The 22429-nt window shown below is 42.9% G+C and overlaps 1 protein-coding gene across 4 annotated transcripts in view; it reads left to right on the top strand.

Annotated features, from left to right (window-relative positions):
- The window catches only part of ZFP90 (ZFP90 zinc finger protein), a 96315-nt gene extending 75474 nt beyond the window's left edge, over window positions 1–20841 (top strand). Inside the window, exons 3-5 of one of the 4 annotated variants that reach the window (XM_032854105.1) lie at window positions 14737–14863; window positions 15207–15302; window positions 19034–20841. In XM_032854105.1, coding sequence (XP_032709996.1) covers window positions 14737–14863; window positions 15207–15302; window positions 19034–20682 — 1872 coding nt within the window. In that variant the 3' untranslated portion in view covers window positions 20683–20841. The other 3 variants (XM_032854106.1, XM_032854107.1, XM_032854108.1) reach the window with 3 other exon arrangements.
- The last annotated feature ends 1588 nt before the right edge of the window (window positions 20842–22429 follow it).

The raw sequence follows: 22429 nt of genomic DNA, 5'->3' as shown, positions 1-22429 counted from the left end.
GGTGCGTCAGGGACGTTGGGAGGCAAGAAGATGAAGGGCATGATCGTGAAACTGTTGTCATGTGTGACAGTGGGTATGGGCCACAGGCAGTGGGGAGACGAGAAAAGAAGGGAGTTTGGACGTTTTTCTTTGCGGCTGGGGTAACCCATTCATTCATTCGTTTATCTATTCATTCGGCTGATAGTCATTGAACCCCTGTGATGTGCTAAGACACTTTTCTAAGTTATTAGTGAACAACGTTTATAATCTCTGCTTTTGTGGGGCTTACGTCCTAGAGGGAGGAGACAGAAAAATGCAGTAAGTAACTTTTATAATATCCTAGAAGCTGACAGTACCAGAGGGGAGAAGAAGGTAGAGAAAAGTAAGGGAGATTGGCGGGGGGTGGCTTGTGATAAGGGTACAGCTTAAATAACGAGGTAAAGGTAAGCCTTATTCTTACTGAGATGGGGGCCTCTGGGTGGACTGGCAGGAGGCAAGGGAGTCTGTGGGGCACAGGGCTGGCGAAGAGTGCCCCGGGGCTGGCGAAGAGTGCCCCGAGCAGCAGGATTTGTGCGTCATGTGTTCAGGGAGCTGTGGGTGATTGGTGTAGCTTGAGTCACTGTTGTTGAGCAGGAAACTAAGATGACTTTTTCTTCATTTTAAAGATTGCCGTGAATGACGAAATATAGGAGCAAGAATTTCAAAGTCAGAGCTCTCATGAAGAGGTGTTTGAGGGGTGGGACCTTCCTCTGGCATTTGGCGAGCAAACATCTGAAGGGACTCCAAGATGGAGGGGAACAGCAGCAGAGTGGGGGATACCCCGAAAATCCTTAGGATCTATAGGATCATTAGTAGCTGTGTGTAAACATTAGGTATCTTTCTCTTCATTGTATGCACTACGTTTTTAGTTAGGAATAAAAAAAGGTGAAACCACCAGAACAGTAAGAAATGGGGGAAGTTTTAGAAGAAAAAAGTTGCATATGGATTTCAGGTTTACCTTGAAGGGGAGGAAGTAGAGAGGGACCAGGACCTGGTCTTCATGGACTCCAGATCCCAAGAGTTCCATGGTTAGGCTCATCAGGATGAACAGGCTCAGCCAAAGCTGTCTCGGGTCACCCAGACTCAGGATGCTCCTGGACCCCCAGGGGCCGCCAAGCCACTTGCTGAACCAGGTCAGGGAATGTTCAAGCTCCCTGTGGCCAGAGGTCCCCTTTCTTAGCCTCCTCCTGAGCTGCCTGGAGCCGGGCTTCAGGCCTCAGCCCAGACACACTTTCCCCTCTTATGAGTTCACACACTTGTGCACAGCAGTCATAGTGCTGTTTTTATGTCCTAAGGAGTTGTGTGTTTACCCATCCGTGTCTGTACTAAGCTTTCAGCTAGCTCCTTTAGGGCAGGGCCGTTTGTCTGCTTTCATCTTTCTCCAAAGTACATGCTCTGTAAGCGGGTGTCAAAGTAGCAAACATTCCTAACCACTTAACCTCAGCAGTAATTCTGTACTTTGTGTATTTTCTACTAAACTAGCAAGAACTATGTTTTTCCGGTAACAGTGACCCTAATTTTCTGATAAAATAATTGTGTGAAACAGTATAACTTTCACTGAACCCTTTTAAGGAATTTGGTCCTTTTTATAATTTTTATTTTTAGCTTTTTGAAAGATTTTATTTGAGAGAACAAGAGAGAGTGAGAGAGCACAAGCAAGGGGGACAGCTGAGGGAGCGGGAGAAACAGGCCTACTACTGAACAGGGAGCCCCACGTGGGGGCTTGATACCAGCATCCTGAGATCATGACTTGAGCCGAAGACAGATGCTTAACCGACTGAGCCATGCAGCCACTCTCTGTCCTTTTTTTTTTTTAGGATTTTATTTATTTAGAAAAAGATTGCGAGCGGGAGAGGGGCAGAGGGAGAGAGAGAATCTCAAGCAGACTCCACGCTGAGCATAGAGCCTGACGTAGGGCTGACTCTCATAACCCTGAGATTGGGGACTGAGTTGAAATCAACAGTCAGACACTTAACCAGTTGAGCCACCAAGGCTCCCCAAGAAATTTTGTGGTTAAGACAATGTTAAGATGTCAAAACCTGTTCTAAGACCTATTTCAAAAAATATTTTTTTCCCTCTCTTCTCTATGTCTTGTATATCTTATCAGGGGCACCTGGGTGGCTCAGTTGTTTAAGCATCTGACTCTTGATTTTGACTCAGGTCATGATCTTGGGGTCATGAGATCGAGCCTCATGTGTTGGGCTCCATGGAGCTCAGAATCCGGTCAAGATTCTCTCTCTCTCTCTCCCCCCCGCTGCCCTTCCCTCTGCTCTCTCTCAAACAAATGAATAAAATCTTTAAATATTTATCTATCTATCTAATCAAAGTATGTGAGCATATATATAATACAGATTTTTTTAGTATAAAGAAGTCATTTGTGATCTTTGTTTAGTACTTTATTTGTTGTGATGAATTTCCTTCATTTCTCTCTGTACATGTTTTTCCCTTCAACATTTTAAATTTCATATAATTTTTATGTGGAGTTTTCTTCTTTTTTTTAAGATTATTTATTTATTTATTTGACAGAGAGAGAGAGACAGCAAGAGAGGGAACACAAGCAGGGGGAGAGGAAGAGGGAGAAGCAGGCTTCCTGCTGAGCAGAGAGCCCAATGTGGGGCTCTATCCCAAGACCCTGGGATCATGACCTGAGCTGAAGGCAAACACTTAACTGACTGAGCCCCAACTTCTGGTTTTTTTTTTAAACACTTTTGTTTTTCAGATTTTATTCATTTGTTTGAGACAGAGCATGAAGCGGGTTGTGTAGCAGAGGGAGAAGGAGAAGGAGATTACCTGCTGTGCTGGGATGATTTGGGAACAGTTGATTTCATTCTCAATTATTAAGGTTTTTACTTTTTTGCATCAACATTACTGATTTAAGATTTTAAAATTACCCATTTCTTTAAGATTTTTCACATTTCTTAACACCTGGTGTGTATTTTACTGGTTTGTTTATCCCCTTTAAAGTCATTTGTTTTGTTGTTTCTTTTTTTTTTTTTAAGATTTTTATTTTTAAGTAATCTCTACACCCATTGTGGGGCTCCAACTCAGAACCCCGAGATCAAGAGCCACACACTACATTGACTGGGCCAGCCAGGGACCTGAGTTATTTCTTTTCTTTTCTTTCTTTCTTTCTTTTTTTTTTTTTTTTTAAGGTTTTATTTATTTATTTGACAAAGACCACAACTAGGCAGAGAGGCAGGTGGGGGCGGGAGGGTGAAGCAGGCTCCCCGCCTAGCAGAGAGCCCGATGCAGGTCTCAATCCCAGGACCCCGAGATCATGACCGGAGTGGAAGGCAGAGGCTTAATCCACTGAGCCACCCAGGAGCCCCCAGTTGTTTCTTTTATATACTAGATATGCTAGAGGTTTTTCTGTTTATCTGGTACTTAAGAGGAACCAGCTTTTGAATTTGGCTCTCAACATCATCATTTTTGTGTTTGCCCCTGCTTTTTATTTAACAAAATATTATTTATTTATTATTTATGACTCTGAAAATGATTCCTCATTTTCCTTCAGTAGGAATGACCCAGAATGGGCACTTAGGTGGCTCAGTCGGTTGGGCATCTGCCTTTGGCTCAGGTCAGGATCCCAGAGCCCTGGGATGGAGCCCTCATTGGGCTCCCCTCTCTTTGGGGAGCCTGCTTCTCCCTCTCCCTCTGCCTGCTGTTCCCCCTGCTTGTGCTCTTTGCCTCTGTCAAACAAATAGCATGGAGGACAAGAGGAGTTAGAGAGAAGAAGGGAGTTGAGGGAAATTGGAAGGGAAGGTGAACCATGAGAGTTCACCTTGGACTCTGAAAAACAATCTGAGGGTTTTGAAGGGGCAGGGGGTGGGAGGTTGGGGGAACCAGGTGGTGGCTATTGGAGAGGGCACAGATTGCATGGAGCACTGGGTGTGGTGCAAAAACAAGGAATACTGTTATGCTGAAAAAAAAAAAAAAGTCAAAAAATAAAATAAATAAAGAGGAAAAAAAAAGTCTTAGAAAAACAAAAAGAGGGGCGCCTGGGTGGCTCAGTGGGTTAAGCCGCTGCCTTCGGCTCAGGTCATGATCTCAGGGTCCTGGGATCGAGTCCCACATCGGGCTCTCTGCTCAGCAGGGAGCCTGCTTCCCTCTCTCTCTCTGCCTGCCTCTCTGTCTACTTGTGATCTTTGTCTGTCAAATAAATAAATAAAATCTTAAAAAAAAAAAAAAAAAAGAGTGATCCAGACTTTATATTCATTCATTCAGCAGACATTTTTGGAATACCTTCTCTATGCCAGGCAGTGGTTCTTAACTAGGGTCACATTTCATAAGTAGTCGGGCAAAGATGCCTGCTTCCTTTGTGACGTCAGTAGGGCTTCATTGAGGAAATTTAGTGAGAGGGTGTACATAAATGACTGAACTCGGTGCCTGGCCTGTGGTGAGTGTTCACTGAATGTTACCTGTTGCTCTTTTATAATGAATCACCTGAGGAGTTTTTAAAAGTTGTTTGTCAGGACCCTCCATGCATGGTAAGTTTTCTAAGTTGCTCTGCTGATTCTGGACAATTCCACCGTGCTTGATTTTTGGAAAAAGAGTTTGAGAAAATGTTGAAGGAGAAAAATAAGACCAAAAAGCTACAGTTCTAGGGGCACCTGGCTGGCTCAGTCGGTAGAACATTCATGTCTTGATTTTAGGGTTGTGAGTTCAAGCCCAAGTTAGGGATAAAGATTACTTTAAAAAAATAAATAAATAGAATCTAAAAAAAAAAAAAGCATATATACTTAAAAAACAAACAAAAAAACACCGAACAGCTACTATTCTGAAGTGGAGATATGGATGTACTATTCTGAAATGGAGATATGGACCAAATGGTGAAGGGGGAGGCAGGGAGATGAGGGATCTGGAAAAGCTTCAGAAGAGAAGAGACCATTGGACTGGTTGTAGAAAGGGGAGTAGGAATTTTTCCTATAATGCTGAGGGAAGAAAGTACATGGTGGTCAGATAAGATGTGCAAAGACAAAGAGCCTCAAAAGAGAATGCTGTAGTAAGGGCAAGGAGTCCAAAATTGGTGAGAAAAGGGGCAAAATTGGAGAGAAAGCTCTAAGGCTGTATCACTATAAAATCCCTTTAGAACCACTTTCGCTGTATCCCAAAGATTTTGGACTGCTGTGTTTTCATTTGTCTTCATGTATTTTTTTATTTCCTCTTTGATTTCTTGGTTGACCCATTCACCGTTTAGTAGCATGTTATTTAACCTCCACATGTTTGTGTTTCTTCCAGATTTTTTCTTGTGGTTTCATAGCATTGTGGTTGAAAAAGATGCATGGTATGCCTTCAGTCTTTTTGAATTTCTTCAGACTTGTTTTGTGGCCCATCATATGAACTGTTCTGGAGAATGTTCCATGTGCACTTGAAAAGAAAGTGTATTCTGCTGTTTTAGGATGGAATGTTCTGAATGTATCTGTTGGCTCCATCTGGTCCATTGTGTCATTTGAAGCCACTGTTTCCTACTCGATTTTCTGTTTGGACGATCTATCCATTGATTTAAGTGGAATGTTAAAGTCCTCTGCTATTACTGTATTACTCTTGAAGACTTCATGTTTTTTATGAGCTGCTTTTTGTATTTTGGTGGCTCCCATGTTGGGTGCATGAATATATCTTGTTGCATTATCTCCTTTATGATTATATAGTGCCCTTCTGTCTCTTGTTACAGCTTTTGTTTTGTTTTTCATGGGTTTTTTTTTTTTCAGATTTTATTTATTTATTTGACACAGAGAGAGAGATCACAAGTAGGCGGAGAGGCAGACAGAGAGAAAGGGGGAAGCAGGCTTCCCGCTGAGCAGAGAGCCCGATAGGTGGCTCGATCCCAGGACCTTGAGATCATGAACTAAGCCGAAGGCAGAGGCTTTAACCCACTGAGCCACCCAGGCGCTCTTGTTTTTCATGTTTTTAAAAGATTTTTATTTACTTATTTGACAGAGAGAAAGTGAGCACAAGCAAGGGGAATGACAGAGGGAGAGGGAAAAGCACACTCCCAGCTGAGCAGGGAACCAGATGCCAGACTCCATTCCAAGAGCCCAGGATCATGACTTGAGCCAAAGGCAGACTCTCAACCGACTGAGCCACCCAAGCATCCCTAAAGTCTTTGTTTTAAAGTCTATTTTGTTCAATATAAGTAATGCTACTCCAGCTTTCTTTTCACTTCCATTTGCATAATAAATGCTTGCCTATCTTTCCACTTTAAATCTGCATGTCTTTAGGTCTGGCATGAGTCTCTCTTAGGCAAGATATAGATGGGTCTTATTTTTTTCTCCATTCTGTCACCCTGTGTCTTTTGACTGGAGTGTTTTGTCCATTTATGTTCAAAGTAATTATTGATAGGTATGTACTTACTGCCATTTTGTTACTTGTTTTATGGTTGCTTTTGTAGTTCTTTTCCTTCTTTTGCTCTTTTCTCTCTCTCCTGGCTTTCTTTTTTTTTTTTTTTTAAATTTTTATTTATTTGACAGAGATCACAAGCAGACAAAGAGGCAGGCAGAGAGAGAGAGAGGGAAGCAGGCTCCCCGCTGAGCAGAGAGCTGGACGCGGGACTCGATCCCAGGACCCTGAGATCATGACCTGAGCCGAAGGCAGCGGCTTAACCCACTGAGCCACCCAGGCGCCCCTCTCCTGGCTTTCTTTCATGATATACTTGGATTCCACTCTCTCTCTCTCTTTTCTTCTTCTCTTTTTTTTTTTTTGGCATGTCTGTTACTGGTTTTTGGTTTGTGGTTACCGTTAAGTTTGTATATAGAATCTTACGCCTATAGCAGTCCATATTAAGTTGATGGTCTCCAGAGTTTGAACCCATTCTTTACTCTTCTCCCCCCCAACATTTTAGGTATATGGTGTCACAGTTTATATCCTTTCATTTTGTGACTGCCTTGACTGTTTGTTTTTTTTTTTGTACATATACTAATTTTTTTTTTTGCATACTGCCAGGCTTATGGCACTGCTTTGGATGAACTCTGGTCAAGGGTATATTGGAGGGGACTGCAAGAGAACTCGAGGGTTGGGGCACACGGTGCCTGTAAGGCCCTTAATGGTCTGGTGTGGGGCAGGGCCTGCAGCCTCCTGGGAAATCCCCTGCTTAGGCTGGGATGTAGGGGGAGTCCACAGAAGAGCACTGGGGCTCGGTGTACTGTCAGCAAGCTGGGTGGAGAGTGTTCACACTGCAGGGGTTCCCAAAGGTGCCCATGTATTCAGGGTGGGGAGTGGGGGAGGGAAATGGCGCCTGCCAGCTCTTTTGTTCTTAGAGAAGTCTCCCAAAGATTCCTGCCCCTCTAGCATATGGTCTGAGATTAGTAAATAAATCTCTTACCCCTATACCCCAGGTGTTTTTCAAATTTCACCTTCTGTGGTATTATTTTTCTGGGGCTGTTTGTTTTGCTTTTTTTTCTTTTTAAAGATTTTATCTATTTGACAGAGACCACAAGTAGGCAGAGAAGAAGGCAGGGAGAGAGGAGGAAGCAGGCTCCCTGCCAAGCAGAGAGCCCGATGCGATGCGGGACTCAATCCCAGGACCCTGAGATCATGACGTGAGTTGAAGGCAGAGGCTTAACCCACTGAACCACCCAGGCGCCTTTTGCTGTCTCTTTAAAGGCCGGGACTCAGTTTCCTATCACCCTGTCTGGCTCTTCGAGAGCTGAACCCAGTGATTTTTTTTTTTTTTAAGTTGCATGGGGTACCAGGTGGCTCAGTCAGTTGGGTGTCTGCCTCCTGCTCAGGTGATGGTCTCAGGGTCCTGAGATTGAGCTGAGCAGCTGGCTCCCTGCTCAGCAGGGAGTCCGTTTCTCCATCTCCCCTGCCCCTCCCCCAGCTCGTGCTGTTTTTTGCTCTACTCATGGGCTCTTTCTCTGAAATAAATAAAATCATAAAAAAAACTTTATTAAATTCCCATGTCTTAAGCCCCACTTATTATAAGAACGTTCAAAGTTAGGCCCCTCTGATTTTCAAAGCTGAATGTTATAGGGATTCATCTTGCCAGTGCAGTCCCATGTGCCTGGGGTGCCTGGGTGGGGATCTGCTTCTTTTCTTTCTCTGTGCCCACGTTGTTCCGCCCTCCTGCAAACAGTCCCACAGATCAGTTTGGCTCCTCACCAGGCTTCACCCTTCCTACTCTCTTCGTTGTGGCCTCTTCTCTACATTTCTCTGTGGAGAGTCTGTTCGGCCAGCCTTTAAGTCATTTCCTGGGTTGCTTGCACTGAGGCGGGTGCTAAGTATATCCAAGGGTGAGGTGGAGATCTAGGATGGTCCAAAACAACAGAAACTACATACATAATTTTAAATTTTCTAGTAGTACAATGTAGAAAGAGATGGGTGAAATTAATTTTGGTAATACATATTATTTAACCCAATATAACTGAAATATTTCTAAATGAATCAGTATTTTATTTTTTTTATTATTTTTTTTAAGATTTTATTTATTTATTTGACAGAGAGAGATCACAAGTAGACGGAGAGGCAGGCAGAGAGAGAGAGAGAGAGAGAGGGAAGCAGGCTCCCTGCTGAGCAGAGAGCCCGATGCGGGACTCGATCCCAGGACCCTGAGATCATGACCTGAGCCGAAGGCAGCGGCTTAACCCACTGAGCCACCCAGGCGCCCCATGAATCAGTATTTTAAAGTTACTAACAAGATAGTTTATTTCTTTACTTTGGTGCTATTTTGAAACCCAGTGTGTAACTTATACTTGCCACACAGCCGAGTTTGAATTAGCCACATTACAGGTGCTCAGTTGTGACATGTTTCTGGTGGCTACCACATCAGCATGCATCTAGAAAGTTACTGCCTGGCTTAATGGTATCAGTGGCAGGGGAGGTTTTTGAGCAGGATTTGAGACATGAAAGGGAGGGTCTATATGTAGGAGATGTTTTTTGAGGCTCTTGGTGATTCCAGGGCATAAAGGAAAAATGAGACAAGGATAAGGTCCAGGTTTCCAGGTGAGACGCTCTGGACGATCATGCCCTTAGCCTAAGTGGGGCATCTGTGTGTGTGTGTGTGTGCATGCGCGCGTGTGCGTATAAAGGAGTAATAGTGGTTTCTGTCCATGCTCAATGGTTAGATATGCCCTTAGCCCAGTTTGCCAGGCTGTTACTGGTCTGGTATCAGAAAGCACGGAGTACTTGAGTGAAAACCCCACACTGTGTCTTAGCAAGTGTAATGCGTTCTAATTGGGGAAACTAACTTTGGTCTTGGAGTGGTTTGTATAAATGTGATTGTTTTTACTTACTAGCTACCATTCTCTGGTTTTCAGCTTTGGGAAGTTTCTAAGTTACGAAGTTTCCTGAGTTAGAATTTGAGCAGATGTCTGCTCCACAGTTGGCACACGTTGGAGTGGGAGGTGGTATCTCTATATCTGCAAGAGTTGTTCTACAGAGCTCGAAGTGTCCTTTCAGCCTTCTGCTCTTAACTCTTAGGTTTCCAGTTCTGGGAACCCAGCTGGAGATGTTATAGATGAGAAGATTGGACCAGGAGGTCCGTGATTCACCCAAGGGACTGCACGTTATCAGTGGGCCACTTTTTATGGGCCCAGGAAATCGAGTCTTCTCAACGTTGTATATGCTGTTTCTAGTTCTTTGGACCTTTTATGTTAACGTGACAAAGGCAAAATACTTGATACTTCGTGATAACCTTCTTAATTTTTAAAAGGGGTTGATAATGGGTCCATTTATATCTGGAAGGAGGGTGAATGCTGTCGAGTTGAGCTCTCAGAGTGGCTCGCTCACACCCGAGGTCTCAGTACATTTTACCTGTTTAATATTACAAGCTCTTGATTGTCTTTTATGTACCAAACTGATTCTGACCTCTGGAGATTCAAAGGTGCCTGAGATAAGGTCTTGACCCTTTGGAAGCACAATGAATAATAGGTAACAGACAATATAACGTAGTGTCTTATGAGCGTGCTGGAGGGTGCCCTGGGAGGAGGGTTGTGGAAGGTGTGAGGCACTTGGCCCAGACATGGGGATAGGAGAGGAACCCCAGAGGAGAAAACTTTACAGAGTCTTGCTGAGAGAATTAATGTTACCTAGGCAGAAGAGGGTAGGCCAAGCATTTTTACAGAGGCAAAAGAGAGTGTTTAGTTTCAATTTGTAACTCTTCTGCAGGCTGAATTATGGTGTCCACGGTTAGGAAAAGCCAGAGGTGAGGCTGTGGAAGTAAGGTGTGGACCAGGTTATGAAGGACTCTGAAGGTCACATGAAGGTCTAATTTTTAATCTAAAGAGAAACATTTTTTGGGTGCTTGGGTAGCTCAGTCGGTTAAGCATCTATATTCAGATCAGGTCATGATCCCACGGTCCTGGGAGCGAGTCCTGAATCGGGCTCCCTGCTTAGAGTAAGGTTTGCATCTCCCTCTGCCCCTCATGCTTGCCCCTTCTCATGCTTGCTTTCGCACACATGCTTTCTCTGTCGTGCACACATGCAAAAATAGATAAATAGAAAATCTTAAAAAAAAAAAAAAAAGAAAAGCATTTATTAAATATTTCTCGAACGCCTACTATGCACCAGGTCTGTTCTAGGCACTGAAGCGTCAGACATGAAGAAAATAGGTGATAGTCGGGCTCTCCCGGAGTTTACATTGTGCTCTGCAATACATACTATAAGCAAATGAAAATAAATGTCAGGTGGGAAGGACTATGAAAAGGAGAGGAAACCAGAGTGACAATGCAGGGTGCGATGCTGTTTTATGCAGGGTGGTCAGGGAGGTTTGCTCTGATGAGGTGATATTTGAACAAAGAGCTGGAGCAAATGAGTGGGGAGCCACGTGCAAATCTTCAGGAAGAAGCTTCCGGGTCAAGGGAACAGTCAAAACAAAGGCTCCAGAGCAGAAACATGCTTGGTGTGTTCCAGGAATCTGAAGGAGGAAGAGCAGTGGGTCAGGGATGAGGTTCAAGATGAAGTCAGGGAGATAGTAGGGGACAGAGTGGCGGGGGGATGTATAGGCCACTGTGAGGACTTTGGCTTTTACTTGGAGTGAACTGAGATCCTGTTGGCAATTTTTAAGCAAAGGAGTGAATTGATCGGACAGATTTTAACACGATCACTCTGTTTGATATATGGAAGACAGACCTTGGAGCAGAGCATAAGTGGAAAAGGAGAGAAGTTAGGAGGTTGTAGCAGTAGTCCGGGTAAGAGGTGATGGTGGCCTGGTTTGTAACATGATCAAAGGTTTGCATTTTAGAAAACTGACTCCTATAGTGGGTAGGAAAGAGAGTTGTGGGACCAAGAGTAGAACAGAAGCCAGTAGTTGCCCTGTTGAGGCAAGAAATGACATTTGTTGAACTAGGCATTTGTTTACTGGTTAGCATTCCCTGCCATGAGTGCAGTCTGTTTGGGGAGGCAGAAGGAAATCAGGAGCCCATGTATTAAATATGGGGAAACCGGGGGCACCTCTGCTGGCTCACTGAGAAGAGAATAGGACTCGATCTTGGGGTTATGAGTTCGAGCCCCACATTAGATGTAGAGATAATTAATTAAAAATAATAGAGGGGGGCGCCTGGGTGGCTCAGTGGGTTAAAGCCTCTGCTTTCGGCTCAGGTCATGATCCCAGGGTCCTGGGATCGAGCCCCGTATCGGGCTCTCTGCTCAGCAGGGAGCCTGCTTCTTCCTCTCTCTCTGCCTGCCTCTCTGCCTGCTTGTGATCTCTCTGTCAAATAAATAAGTAAAATCTTTAAAAAAAATAAAATAAAATAAAAATAAAAATAATAGAGGTGCCTGGCTGGCTCTGTTGGAGGAACATGTGACTCTTGATCTCAGAGTTGTGAGTTCAAGCCCTACGTTGGGTGTAGAGATTATTTAAATAAATAAACATTTTAAAATAATAATAATAAATTGATAGGAGGGACCAGTTAGGCAAAGGAATCCAGGTTAGCTGACAGCCAAAGGGGCTGTATGTTTACAGGACAGAGTAGGCAATGGGGAGAAAGTGTTATTTCTTACAACCTGACTTAAAATGCCTACCTTGATCCAACCCCTTTTACCCTGCTGGCCATGCCCATCCCAAGCCCAGCCTCTCTTTTCAAGCTTGGTAGTCCCCAGATTGGATTCCCACTTTCTTCTCCAATTCAAATGGTACTTACATCTTCAGGCCTAGCGCATAGCCAGCCTTAATCTCTGTCTTCCCTCATTTTCTGTCCTCTGCAGGCCTGTGGCACCTCGCTTTACTATGAATTGTCTCATACTGTGCTGTAATGAATAAAACATCTTAAAATAGACTGGAACCTACTCAAGGACTGCAGTGTTTTTCAGTTGTGTATTTCTTTCTGCCACAGTGCATCCGGTAAAGCCAGGCACCTAGTGAATGTCTCCTGCCATCTTCCCTGGCACAGTCCAGATCCCTGATTTCTGTCAGAAAAATCTCCCACATTCCGGCACTCCCTTGTTCCTGCAGGGACACAGCCACAGTGCTGAGCAAGAATACGGTATAGAGGAGCCAGTGTTGGGTGTGGATGTGGTCATGATCCTCTCTCAACAGGAGGAGGGCCCTCTCCTGTCTTCTCTAGAATTCACATCTCTGTCAGGAAACCAGAGTTCAGTGTGAATCAGATACTTGCTGGACACTGTGTTTTCAAGTTAAAGAAAAAAAGGTACAGTCTCTGCCCTCATAAAATGCTCAGCATCTAACTAGGAAAACAAGTATTAAATAGATGATTAGGTTTATTCGAATAGTCATAGGTGTACAAAATGGCTTAAAACACATAATACCAAACAAACAAAACAACAACAACAACAACAAAAACCCCAAAACACACAATACAGGGATTGACCCTCCAGTGGGGGATCCGAAGACTTCACTAAGGATCTGTTAACCAAGACCTGAAGTATGAAATGGAATTAGCACAGGAAAGAAAGTGGGAAGGTGGGGAGAGAATGACACCCCGCAGGAAATTGAAGTAGCTCCAGATGAGCTATAGCAGAGCCCACAGAGAGAGGGACACAAAATAAGGCTGAAACTTCCATGTAACCTTCCCTTACTGCTCCAGTTAACCCAGCTCTGCTCTCAGTGCCTTTTCACACTAATTATCTTTACCATATTTTACTGTATACATTTTGAGATTGAAATCCAACCAGGACCAAAGGAAATATTTCAGGTAGGGCATGTTGACAGGTATCTCATAGCCTTAACAAGGCCTAGTAAGACGAGACAAAACTCAGTCCTTAAGTACTGGAACTGATGGAGAGGCATGGGGATCTTAGCCAGCCTAGGTTCAGTGGGTAGTGAGGAGGAAGTGATTGCAGGGGGTAAGAATCGGGAAAAGACCTTGACCTAGCAATTCCAATTCTAACTAGCTATATCTACAAAAAGGAGTTATTGTAGTAATGTTTGTAGGAGCAAAATTCTGACTAATTGTCCACTAACAGGGACTGGTTTATTCACTCACCAACTACTTTTTTTAAAGATTTTATTATTTAAGAGAGAGAGAGAGAGAGAGAGTGATAGAGCAGAGCAGGAGTGGGTTAGAGAGGGAGAAGCAGACTCCCCACTGATCAGGGAGCCTGACATCAGGCTGGATCCCATGACCCCAGGATCATGACATGAGCTGAAGGCAGACACTAAACCGACTGAACCAGCTAGGCTCAGCGCAGCCCCCTCACCAAGCATTTCTTAAACATCCACTCTGTGCTGGGCATAGAAATGATTAAGATAGATAAAGTCCCTCTTCTTGTGGAGCTCATGGTGGCTGGGAATGGAGGGGCAGAGAGGTTAACAAGTTAATCTCAGATTATTGTTGAAAGTACAGGTGTCCTTTTTACCTGAATGTGTTTGGTTCCTGAGTTCAAGTGGCAGGGATTGGGGCAGTGAGAGGTGCCTGTGTTTGGAGGAATATTAACATGGTAGTACGATGGGAAGTAAATTTGAGGGAGTTCCTAAGACAACTTTCCTGAGGGGTGTGCTTAAGATGAGAACTGAGTAACTAGAAACTAGTTTTCCACCATGTGGAGATCCTAGGGAAGAGGGAGTGACAAGTATGAAAGCCCCAGGGTAGGAACAAGCTGGATGTATTCAGGGATCAGCAAGGGCAGCCTGGCCGGGGTCCAGTAAGTGATGGGCATGTCTGGATCTCCTCCGTAGAACAGTGGGGTGCTCTTGGTTTTAGGCGATGAATATGTTATGGTACTGTTATCTGTGGAGTACTATGAGGCAGTTCAAAGGGTTAAGGTGAAATTATTTGTACCCCTATGGGAGGATCTCCAAGATACATAGTTAAATGCAAAAAGCAAGTTGTAGAGCCATATGTAAGGTATTTCACAAAACAAGACTCTCTGTATGTGTGAATGAAACACGGAGTAGGGACTCTTGCATGTATGTACCAAACTGTTCACAGTGCTTATTTCTAGGGAGCACAGTGAAATTGGTGAAAGGGGTGAAGGGGGGCCATTGTTTTTAACCCCCCCCAATTATATTTGGATTTGGTAACAAAGGAAGTGCATGGGCAGTGAGGAATTGATGATTGTGTGACAAGGCTTGGCTTTCCAAGAAAACATGATAGCTAAGTAGGGATATGGGATTGCAGAACATGTTGCCCCTCATGACATTCCTGCCTGCCATACTGGATTCTTTACAAAATTATGTGAGCAGCTAGTGTATTTAACCCAACATTGCCCCCTCAGGTTATCAAATGTGTGATCACTGTTTCTGATAGCCCTGAAGTATGTTCCCAGTGTTGCCATGGGAACATTTGTGGTGTGGATCCCTAGTTGAACAGGAATGTGATCCTACAGGAATCAGTGACATTCAAAGATGTGGCTGTGGACTTCACCCAGGAAGAATGGCACCACGTGGACCCTGCTCAGAGGCGCTTGTACAGGGATGTGATGCTGGAGAACTATAGCCACCTGGTTTCTCTTGGTAAGGACTGAGTCAGTATCTTGCCTACGGGCAGGTTTTTTTCTTTCTCAGGTGCTAAGATTGTGGGGCTCGTAGATCAGGTGGCCGTGAGCAGGGCTGCCTCACAATTAGAGCTTCTTCTTCTCTTTCGGACTCAGCTTTATAGTTCCCTGAGCCTGCTCTTTAGGTAAAGTTCTTTCTTTTGCAGAACCGGAAGTAGGTCATTTGATTGCATGACTCCTCAAGTTGCACCTTTTTTTTTCCCTTCAGAGTTCCTGAAGATCAAGGACTAGTACTGACTTGTAGGAAGGGTCTTTGTCCACTTGCACAAACAACCAAATCTTATGTATTTACCCATGAGCAGGGTATCAAGTTTCCAAGCCAGAGGTGATCTTCAAATTGGAACAAGGAGAAGAGCCATGGATATCAGAGGGAGAAATCCAAAGACCTTTCTGTCCAGGTAAATGAGGGGGAGTGAGGCATGCAGGAATCAGTGCACACAGTGGCACAGCTGGGGCGGGGCAGAGTGGGGAGCACCTTCATATTGGCGCCTTGGGAACTCCTAGACCTGCAGAGGAGATGGAGCTATCTCTCGGATGACACCTCTGTCTCCCTTCTCCAATAGGGTGTTCCTGTTGCTGGCAGGTCTCAGAGGAAAATGTACCCCTTGTCCTACACAGAATACCATTTCTCCCTATACTGTGACCCGATTGCTGGATTTTCACCTCTGGTGTCCTCCGTCTCCCATCATGATTAGCAGTCCATTTTCTTATTCATTGAGACATTAATTGAACTCTGATGTCCTCTTGTTTTCTCTTTCTGCTTTTACAATCGGTGGCCCCAGACTTGTAGGCAGTACCCATGGCTTTGATTCTCCCGTCTTTTCATAACTTGCCTTCAGACTTCTTCTCCTCACCACACTCCTACAGCACCTCTCTGGGGAGGAATGCCATCTTCCTTCCATCCTGTTTTCATGCCAGTTTGCTTCATTGCCTCTCCATGGTTCCTGCAGTTTCATCCTTTCCTGGTCTCTGGGCTTACTAAGTACTTTGTGGCTTTAGGTCTTTGACTTTGCTTGGTTTTCTCCCTAAGCGAGAGGGAGATGCTCCTCCTCCCCTTTTCTTTCTGTATTAGCACCAAACAAGGGTGGTAGTTACAGAGCTTTATTCTATACTTTGGACCTAGAAATAATCCTTACTTGTACCCTGGTCATTTTTTTCCCTTCTCATAAGACCATTCCTTGTGGAAGTCCCATGCAATTAAATACCTAAAATCTAAATTAATCATCTTTCATCCCCAGCCAGCACATTTTGCTACCTTGCCCATTACTCGTTTCTCCCTTTGCCCATTAGAAACCACTGAATCTCTAATCCCTCAGTACAAACAGCCCACTCAGTTTAGACTTTTTCTTGCAGTTCAGGTTAGTTTCCTCTCAAACTAGGCCTCACTTGGAGATTACTACAATTCCCAGTTGAAATTGATCAGTCTTTTCTTTTATAAGCAATATTGGATTTTTAAAATCATAGCTTTTTTGAGATATAATTTAAATGCCATAAAATTCACCTTTTTAAAGTGTACAGTTTCGTGGTGTTTAAGATATTTACTGAGTTGTGCAACCATCACCATTATCTAACTACAGAACATTTCAACACCCAAAAAGAAACCCCATACCCATTAGTGTCACTCTCCATTCCCCCCAACTCCTGCACCCATTAATCTTTATCAATGGATTACCATTTCTGGATATTTTATGAAAATGGAGTCATATAATATGTAGCCTTTTGTGACTGGCTTCTTTCACTTAGCATAATATTTTCAGGGTTCATTCATGTTGTAGCATGTATTAGTACCTTCATACTTTTTATTGCTGAGTAATATTCCATTGTATGGACAAACCACCTTTTGTTTATCTACTCATCACTTGGTGGACCATATTGGATTTTAATGCTCTATCTTCATAAACCACTTAACTCTGACAAAACCTTGCTGTTACTCCCTATACCCCGTTACAGGAAATAAAAACTCCCCCTCAACTTACAGGTCCCCTATCATATCTTCCAGTATTCTCTTTCTGTTCCCACTAAAACAAGTTCCACTTGGGTTGAACTTTTTAATGTTTTCTGTAAGTAGTGTGCAGTTTCCCTAGTCAGGTGATACTCTCTACCTATCCAAAGCTGTCTATTCCTTAAGTTCAAGGTGTCTATTCGATCCATGAACTTACTATGTATTTATGTATTTATTTCGTCCTTCCCTGATCACAAATACCATTTATATCATCTTTACTGCCCAAGCTCAGATTTTAAAAATATATCATCTGATGGTTTTCCTTTTTTATCAAAAGATTGATTCTTATTTCTAAGACTTCAGGCTCTTGGAGAAAGAGTCTATTGTATATCTATGTATTCGGTATTACAAAGCACATAGAAAGCAGTAAGGAATTACTTGATTGTTTTTTCATGTGATTGGGGAGAGAACTTTCTCATTCATTCATGTCAACATTTGTTGAATATCCCTCTGAGAAGTATTCTAGAAGAAATACAAAGCATTTTCTGTCATTTGGAAAATTAGAATTGAGTCTTTTTCCAGGGTAAGGAATTTTGAGGCTTAGGGTCCCTTGATTGTTGTTTTTTTCCCTCCTGACATTTTATAAATATTTTCAAATGTATAGGAAGTTGAAAAAATTATACAGTGAACACCATATACCTACCACCAAGACGCTATAGTTGTTAAAATATTACTACATTTGCTTTATCACATATTCATCTATCTCTTCTATCAATCTTTTTAAAAAATCTGTCATACTTTTTGATGCATTTCCAACTAAGTTGCCAACACAAGTACATTTCACTCCTATATTCCTGTGTATCATTAACCAGAGTTCAATATTTATGGGGTTTTTTTCAAGAAAGACATGCATACAGTAAGATATACAGCTCTTCTAAGTACCATCCAGTTGATTTTGACAAATGCACTCACCCACCTAATCCAAATTCATTTCAATATAGAACATGTCCATTACCTCAGAGCCCTCCTTCTCCTTAGTTTTTAAAAGTTACCGTTTTTAGAGGCTCCTGGGTGGCTCAGTTGTTAGGTGGCTGCCTTCGGCTCAGATCATGATCCCAGGGTCCTGGGATCGAGCCCCACATCAGGCTCCCTGATCGATAGGAAGTCTGCTTCTCCCTCTCCCACTCCCTCTAATTGTGTTCCCTCTCTTGCTGTGTCTCTCTCTGTCAAATAAATAAAATCTTAAAAAAAAAAAAGAAACGTAGAAACTAATTGTTTGGTATTAGTATTTTGAGGTTAAACAGGGGTTTGGTTTTGTTTTTTTTGAGATTTTATTTATTTATTTGACAGTGCCAGTGAGCACAAGCAGGGGGAGGGGCAGAGGTAGAGGAAAAAGCAGACTCCCCACTGAGCAAGGAGCCCGATGTGGGACTTGATCCCAGGACCCTGGGATCATGACCTGAGCCAAAGGCAGATGCTTAATAACTGAGCCACCGGGCACCCTGAAACAGGGGTTTAGAGATCAATTTATTAGACTAAGTAAAATCCTTTTTGCTCAAGAGAGATGATTAGTGTAGAACCAGAACTCCAATAGGCTAAAACCTTAGCCCTAATTATAAAGGCTTTTTTTTTTTTTTTTGCCTCCTAAAATATGACTTTATCTCAGCTTTTAAAGTATAGCAGTTGGTCTCCAAGTATGTCAAAGGATGATTTCCATTACATCAATTGCTGTGGATTTTCTCTATAGGATTTGAAGAGTTGGAGCCTCAGAGGAGACTTTAAAGAAATTGTGAATTGGCTGTATTAGGAAGACAGATTTGGGGATGATTTGTAAAATGGGCAGGAAGCATGAAGAACATACAGGATCTTACAAGAAAGACCATGGTTTTTTCCATTTGTGTCTGTGCTTAACATTCTCATGCTCACTTATTCCCTTACTTCCTAACCAGTCCTCCTAGAGGGGCTTCCTCATTCTAGACTTACCATACCCTCTGGCTCGGCGGTCTGCGCTGTCATTTCTCTGTACTCTTCCTTTCCTTCATTGTGGGTCTTCTCTCCAAACTATAGAACTAATTGCAAAACAGAATCATGTATAGTTTATATTTCTTTCATTTCCCCATTCCTGCTGTAGCAGTTTGTTTCAGCAGGAGGGAATAGGGGACTTTTGCACTTCGGATTTTTTTTCAGACTGGAAGACCAGGCCCGAAGCCAAATCATCACATCTGCAAGAGAGCATCTCTGCAGGATCCCGTAGCACAGATGGCCTTTCACATGCCACCTTCCAAAGTACTTGGGGTGTTGGTAGCCAGTTTGAGAGGCACCAGGAAAACTGGAAAAGGTACTTGGGGCCAGATGCATCCAACCAGAAGAAAATAATCACGCCAGAAGAAAACTTCCAGCAAAATAAATTTGGCGAAAACTCTAGATTGAACACAGTCCTGGTTACACAACTGAACAGTCCTTCAAGGCCTAATGAATGTGATACACTCGGAAGCAGTTTGGGACATACTTCAGATATAATTAATCAGAATAACATCCTTGCGAAAAAGAAACCTTATAAATGTGACAAATGTAGAAAAGCCTTTATTCATAGATCATCGCTTACTAAACATGAGAAAACTCATAAAGGAGAGGGAGCTTTCCCCAATGGTACAGATCAGGGTATTTATCCTGGAAAGAAACACCATGAATGTACTGACTGTGGGAAAACCTTCCTCTGGAAGACACAACTTACTGAGCATCAGAGAATTCACACTGGGGAGAAGCCCTTTGAATGTAATGTGTGTGGGAAGGCCTTCAGGCATAGCTCATCCCTTGGTCAGCATGAGAATGCTCACACGGGAGAGAAGCCTTACCAGTGCAGTCTCTGTGGGAAAGCCTTCCAGCGCAGCTCCTCCCTTGTTCAACACCAGAGAATTCACACTGGAGAGAAACCCTATCGATGCAATTTATGTGGGAGATCTTTTAGGCACGGCACGTCCCTCACTCAGCATGAGGTCACACATAGTGGAGAGAAACCCTTCCAGTGTAAGGAATGTGGGAAAGCCTTTAGTCGATGTTCTTCCCTTGTCCAGCATGAAAGAACTCATACGGGAGAGAAACCTTTTGAATGTAGCATATGTGGGAGGGCTTTTGGTCAGAGTCCATCCCTTTATAAACATATGAGGATTCATAAGAGAGGCAAACCTTACCAAAGCAATAACTATAGCATAGATTTCAAGCACAGCTCATCTCTTACTCAAGATGAAAGCACCGTCGCTGAAATGAAATCCTATCATTGTAATGACTGTGGGGAAGACTTCAGTCTCATTACTGACTTTACTGATCATCAGAGGATCCATTCTGGACAGAACCCCTATGAATGTGAGCAGAACTTTAGTCAACAACCTATTTCTCATCCAGGAGAGAAACCCTATCAGTGTAATGTATGTGGAAAAGCTTTCAAAAGGAGTACAAGCTTCATAGAGCATCACAGAATTCATACTGGAGAAAAGCCCTACGAATGTAACGAATGTGGAGAAGCCTTTAGTCGGCGCTCATCACTTACTCAGCATGAGAGAACCCACACTGGAGAGAAACCCTATGAATGTATTGACTGTGGGAAAGCCTTCAGTCAAAGTTCATCCCTCATTCAGCATGAGAGAACTCATACTGGAGAAAAACCCTATGAATGTCATGAATGCGGGCGAGCCTTTCGAAAGAAAACCAATCTTCACGATCATCAGAGAATTCATACTGGAGAAAAACCCTATGCTTGTAAGGAATGTGGGAAAAACTTCAGTAGAAGTTCAGCACTAACTAAACACCAGAGAATTCATGCACGAAATAAACTATAGAAGCCCTGAAATTAAGGAATGTGCAGAAAATTTTAGCTAAAATATTGTTCTTATTTAGTATCTGAGGATTCTTACTAGAGAGGAAGCTTGAAAATGTAATGGCTCTGTGTGTGTGTGTGTATGTGTGTGTGTGTGAAGAGAGCTCTGTGCTAGTGACAATGTTTTTAATAAATAGAAACCACCATGTGTGTGTGTGCGTGTGTGTGTGTGAAGAGAGCACTGTGCTAGTGACAGTGTTTTTTTTTTTAATAAATAGAAACCGCATTCTCAAATCTGATGATAGACTTTTGTAAAAACAACTACAAACATCATATATAACCAGTTGGAAAGGATATGCCTATGTATGGGACTTTATAAAGCTTTTGAATATATGTATGCAGGAGATCATCAGCTTTGAACAGTTTGACTTGTAACTCTGTGTTTACAACCTTTTTTAATAAAGCTCCTGCAGTAATGACCAAAACTTACTTTTAAAATTGCTTGACAACTGCATTCAACTGCAGCTCTTACATTAAATTTGCCATGGAAACCAATTCCACCTCCCGGAATCCAACATTCAAAGAATGAGATCAGCTGGTCCAACCACTTCATTGTACAGATGAAGAAACCAAAAGCCAAAGATGTGAAGTGGTTTGCACAGTGCGATACAGCTTATAATGGCAAAGCTGGGTGGAGAAGGCAGGTCTCCTGGATCTATGGCTCTGTGGTCTAGCCACTGAAAAGGTATTTGGGAATTCAGAGGGCTTTAATGTAAATTTTAAAATAAATCAGATGCACAAACTAATGAGCACTCGGATACTCTAGGAATTCATAAAAGCATAAGAGGCAGCAAAATACAGAGGCACATTTGTCACAGACATATTCAGAACAGCTTGTTGGAAGCTTACATACCAAAATGTTAACAAAAACTGTGAATAGTTCAACTGCTGGTGACTTTTTTTCCTTTTCCCAAGTGTAATATTTATACTTTCAACTATCGTATGTCAGTTTCATAGACCTGTTAAGTCCTCTTACTGTGGGTTTTGTTTTTTTTTTAATCACACTCCCCTGAGAAAGCGCTGCCCCAAGCTTCCTATTATTAAACCAATGGGAAAACAGCACAAAACTAAAGAGGAAAAAATTTCCCCAAGTTAATTTTACTGTGGAGAAGTATAAATATAATTACCCATTGTCATAAAATCTTGTCTTTAAATCAGTTTTGAGAACCGATGCGATGACCCATTTTGTGTGCCAAGGAAATAGTTCATTATGAAAAATTCAACTTCTTTAGTTCTATGCTGCTCTTCCATCAGTAAGGCATGAGATCAGCATCAGTAGCCCACCCCAATCCCAATGTTCTCTCCTGCCTCCCATGGATTATCCTAAAGGTGCCAACAGTGGAGATAAATTTGGAAGCAACTGTGGGCCTTGACCCCTTTGACACAACAGCCTTCCCCAAGTAAATTTTCCCACCCTGATGAATCCTGGAGAGGTATGATATGGGTGATGTTGATGGTAAACGTTTCCTATTGCCTTCTTTGCATGCCAAGTAGCAGGATCCATTATCCTTGTCTCATCCTGGACAACAGGAGGTAGCTCCCAAATATTCTTCATAATTCTTTGCAGGAAAAATGTGCATGGGGGCTGAAAGGTGTGATGTCTAGCCCAATGAGTCCATCACAAGTGGAACAAGATGGGAATCTGCCCTTCCAAGACTTTAACCATTCAAAAATACCTTGTTTGTGATGTTCCATGCTTAACACACACA

This window comes from Lontra canadensis, unplaced genomic scaffold (genome assembly GCF_010015895.1).
Source record: "Lontra canadensis isolate GAN:19392208 unplaced genomic scaffold, GSC_riverotter_1.0 scaffold8, whole genome shotgun sequence".
NCBI lineage: Eukaryota > Metazoa > Chordata > Mammalia > Carnivora > Mustelidae > Lontra > Lontra canadensis.
This window is presented reverse-complemented; position numbering and strand designations above follow the sequence as displayed.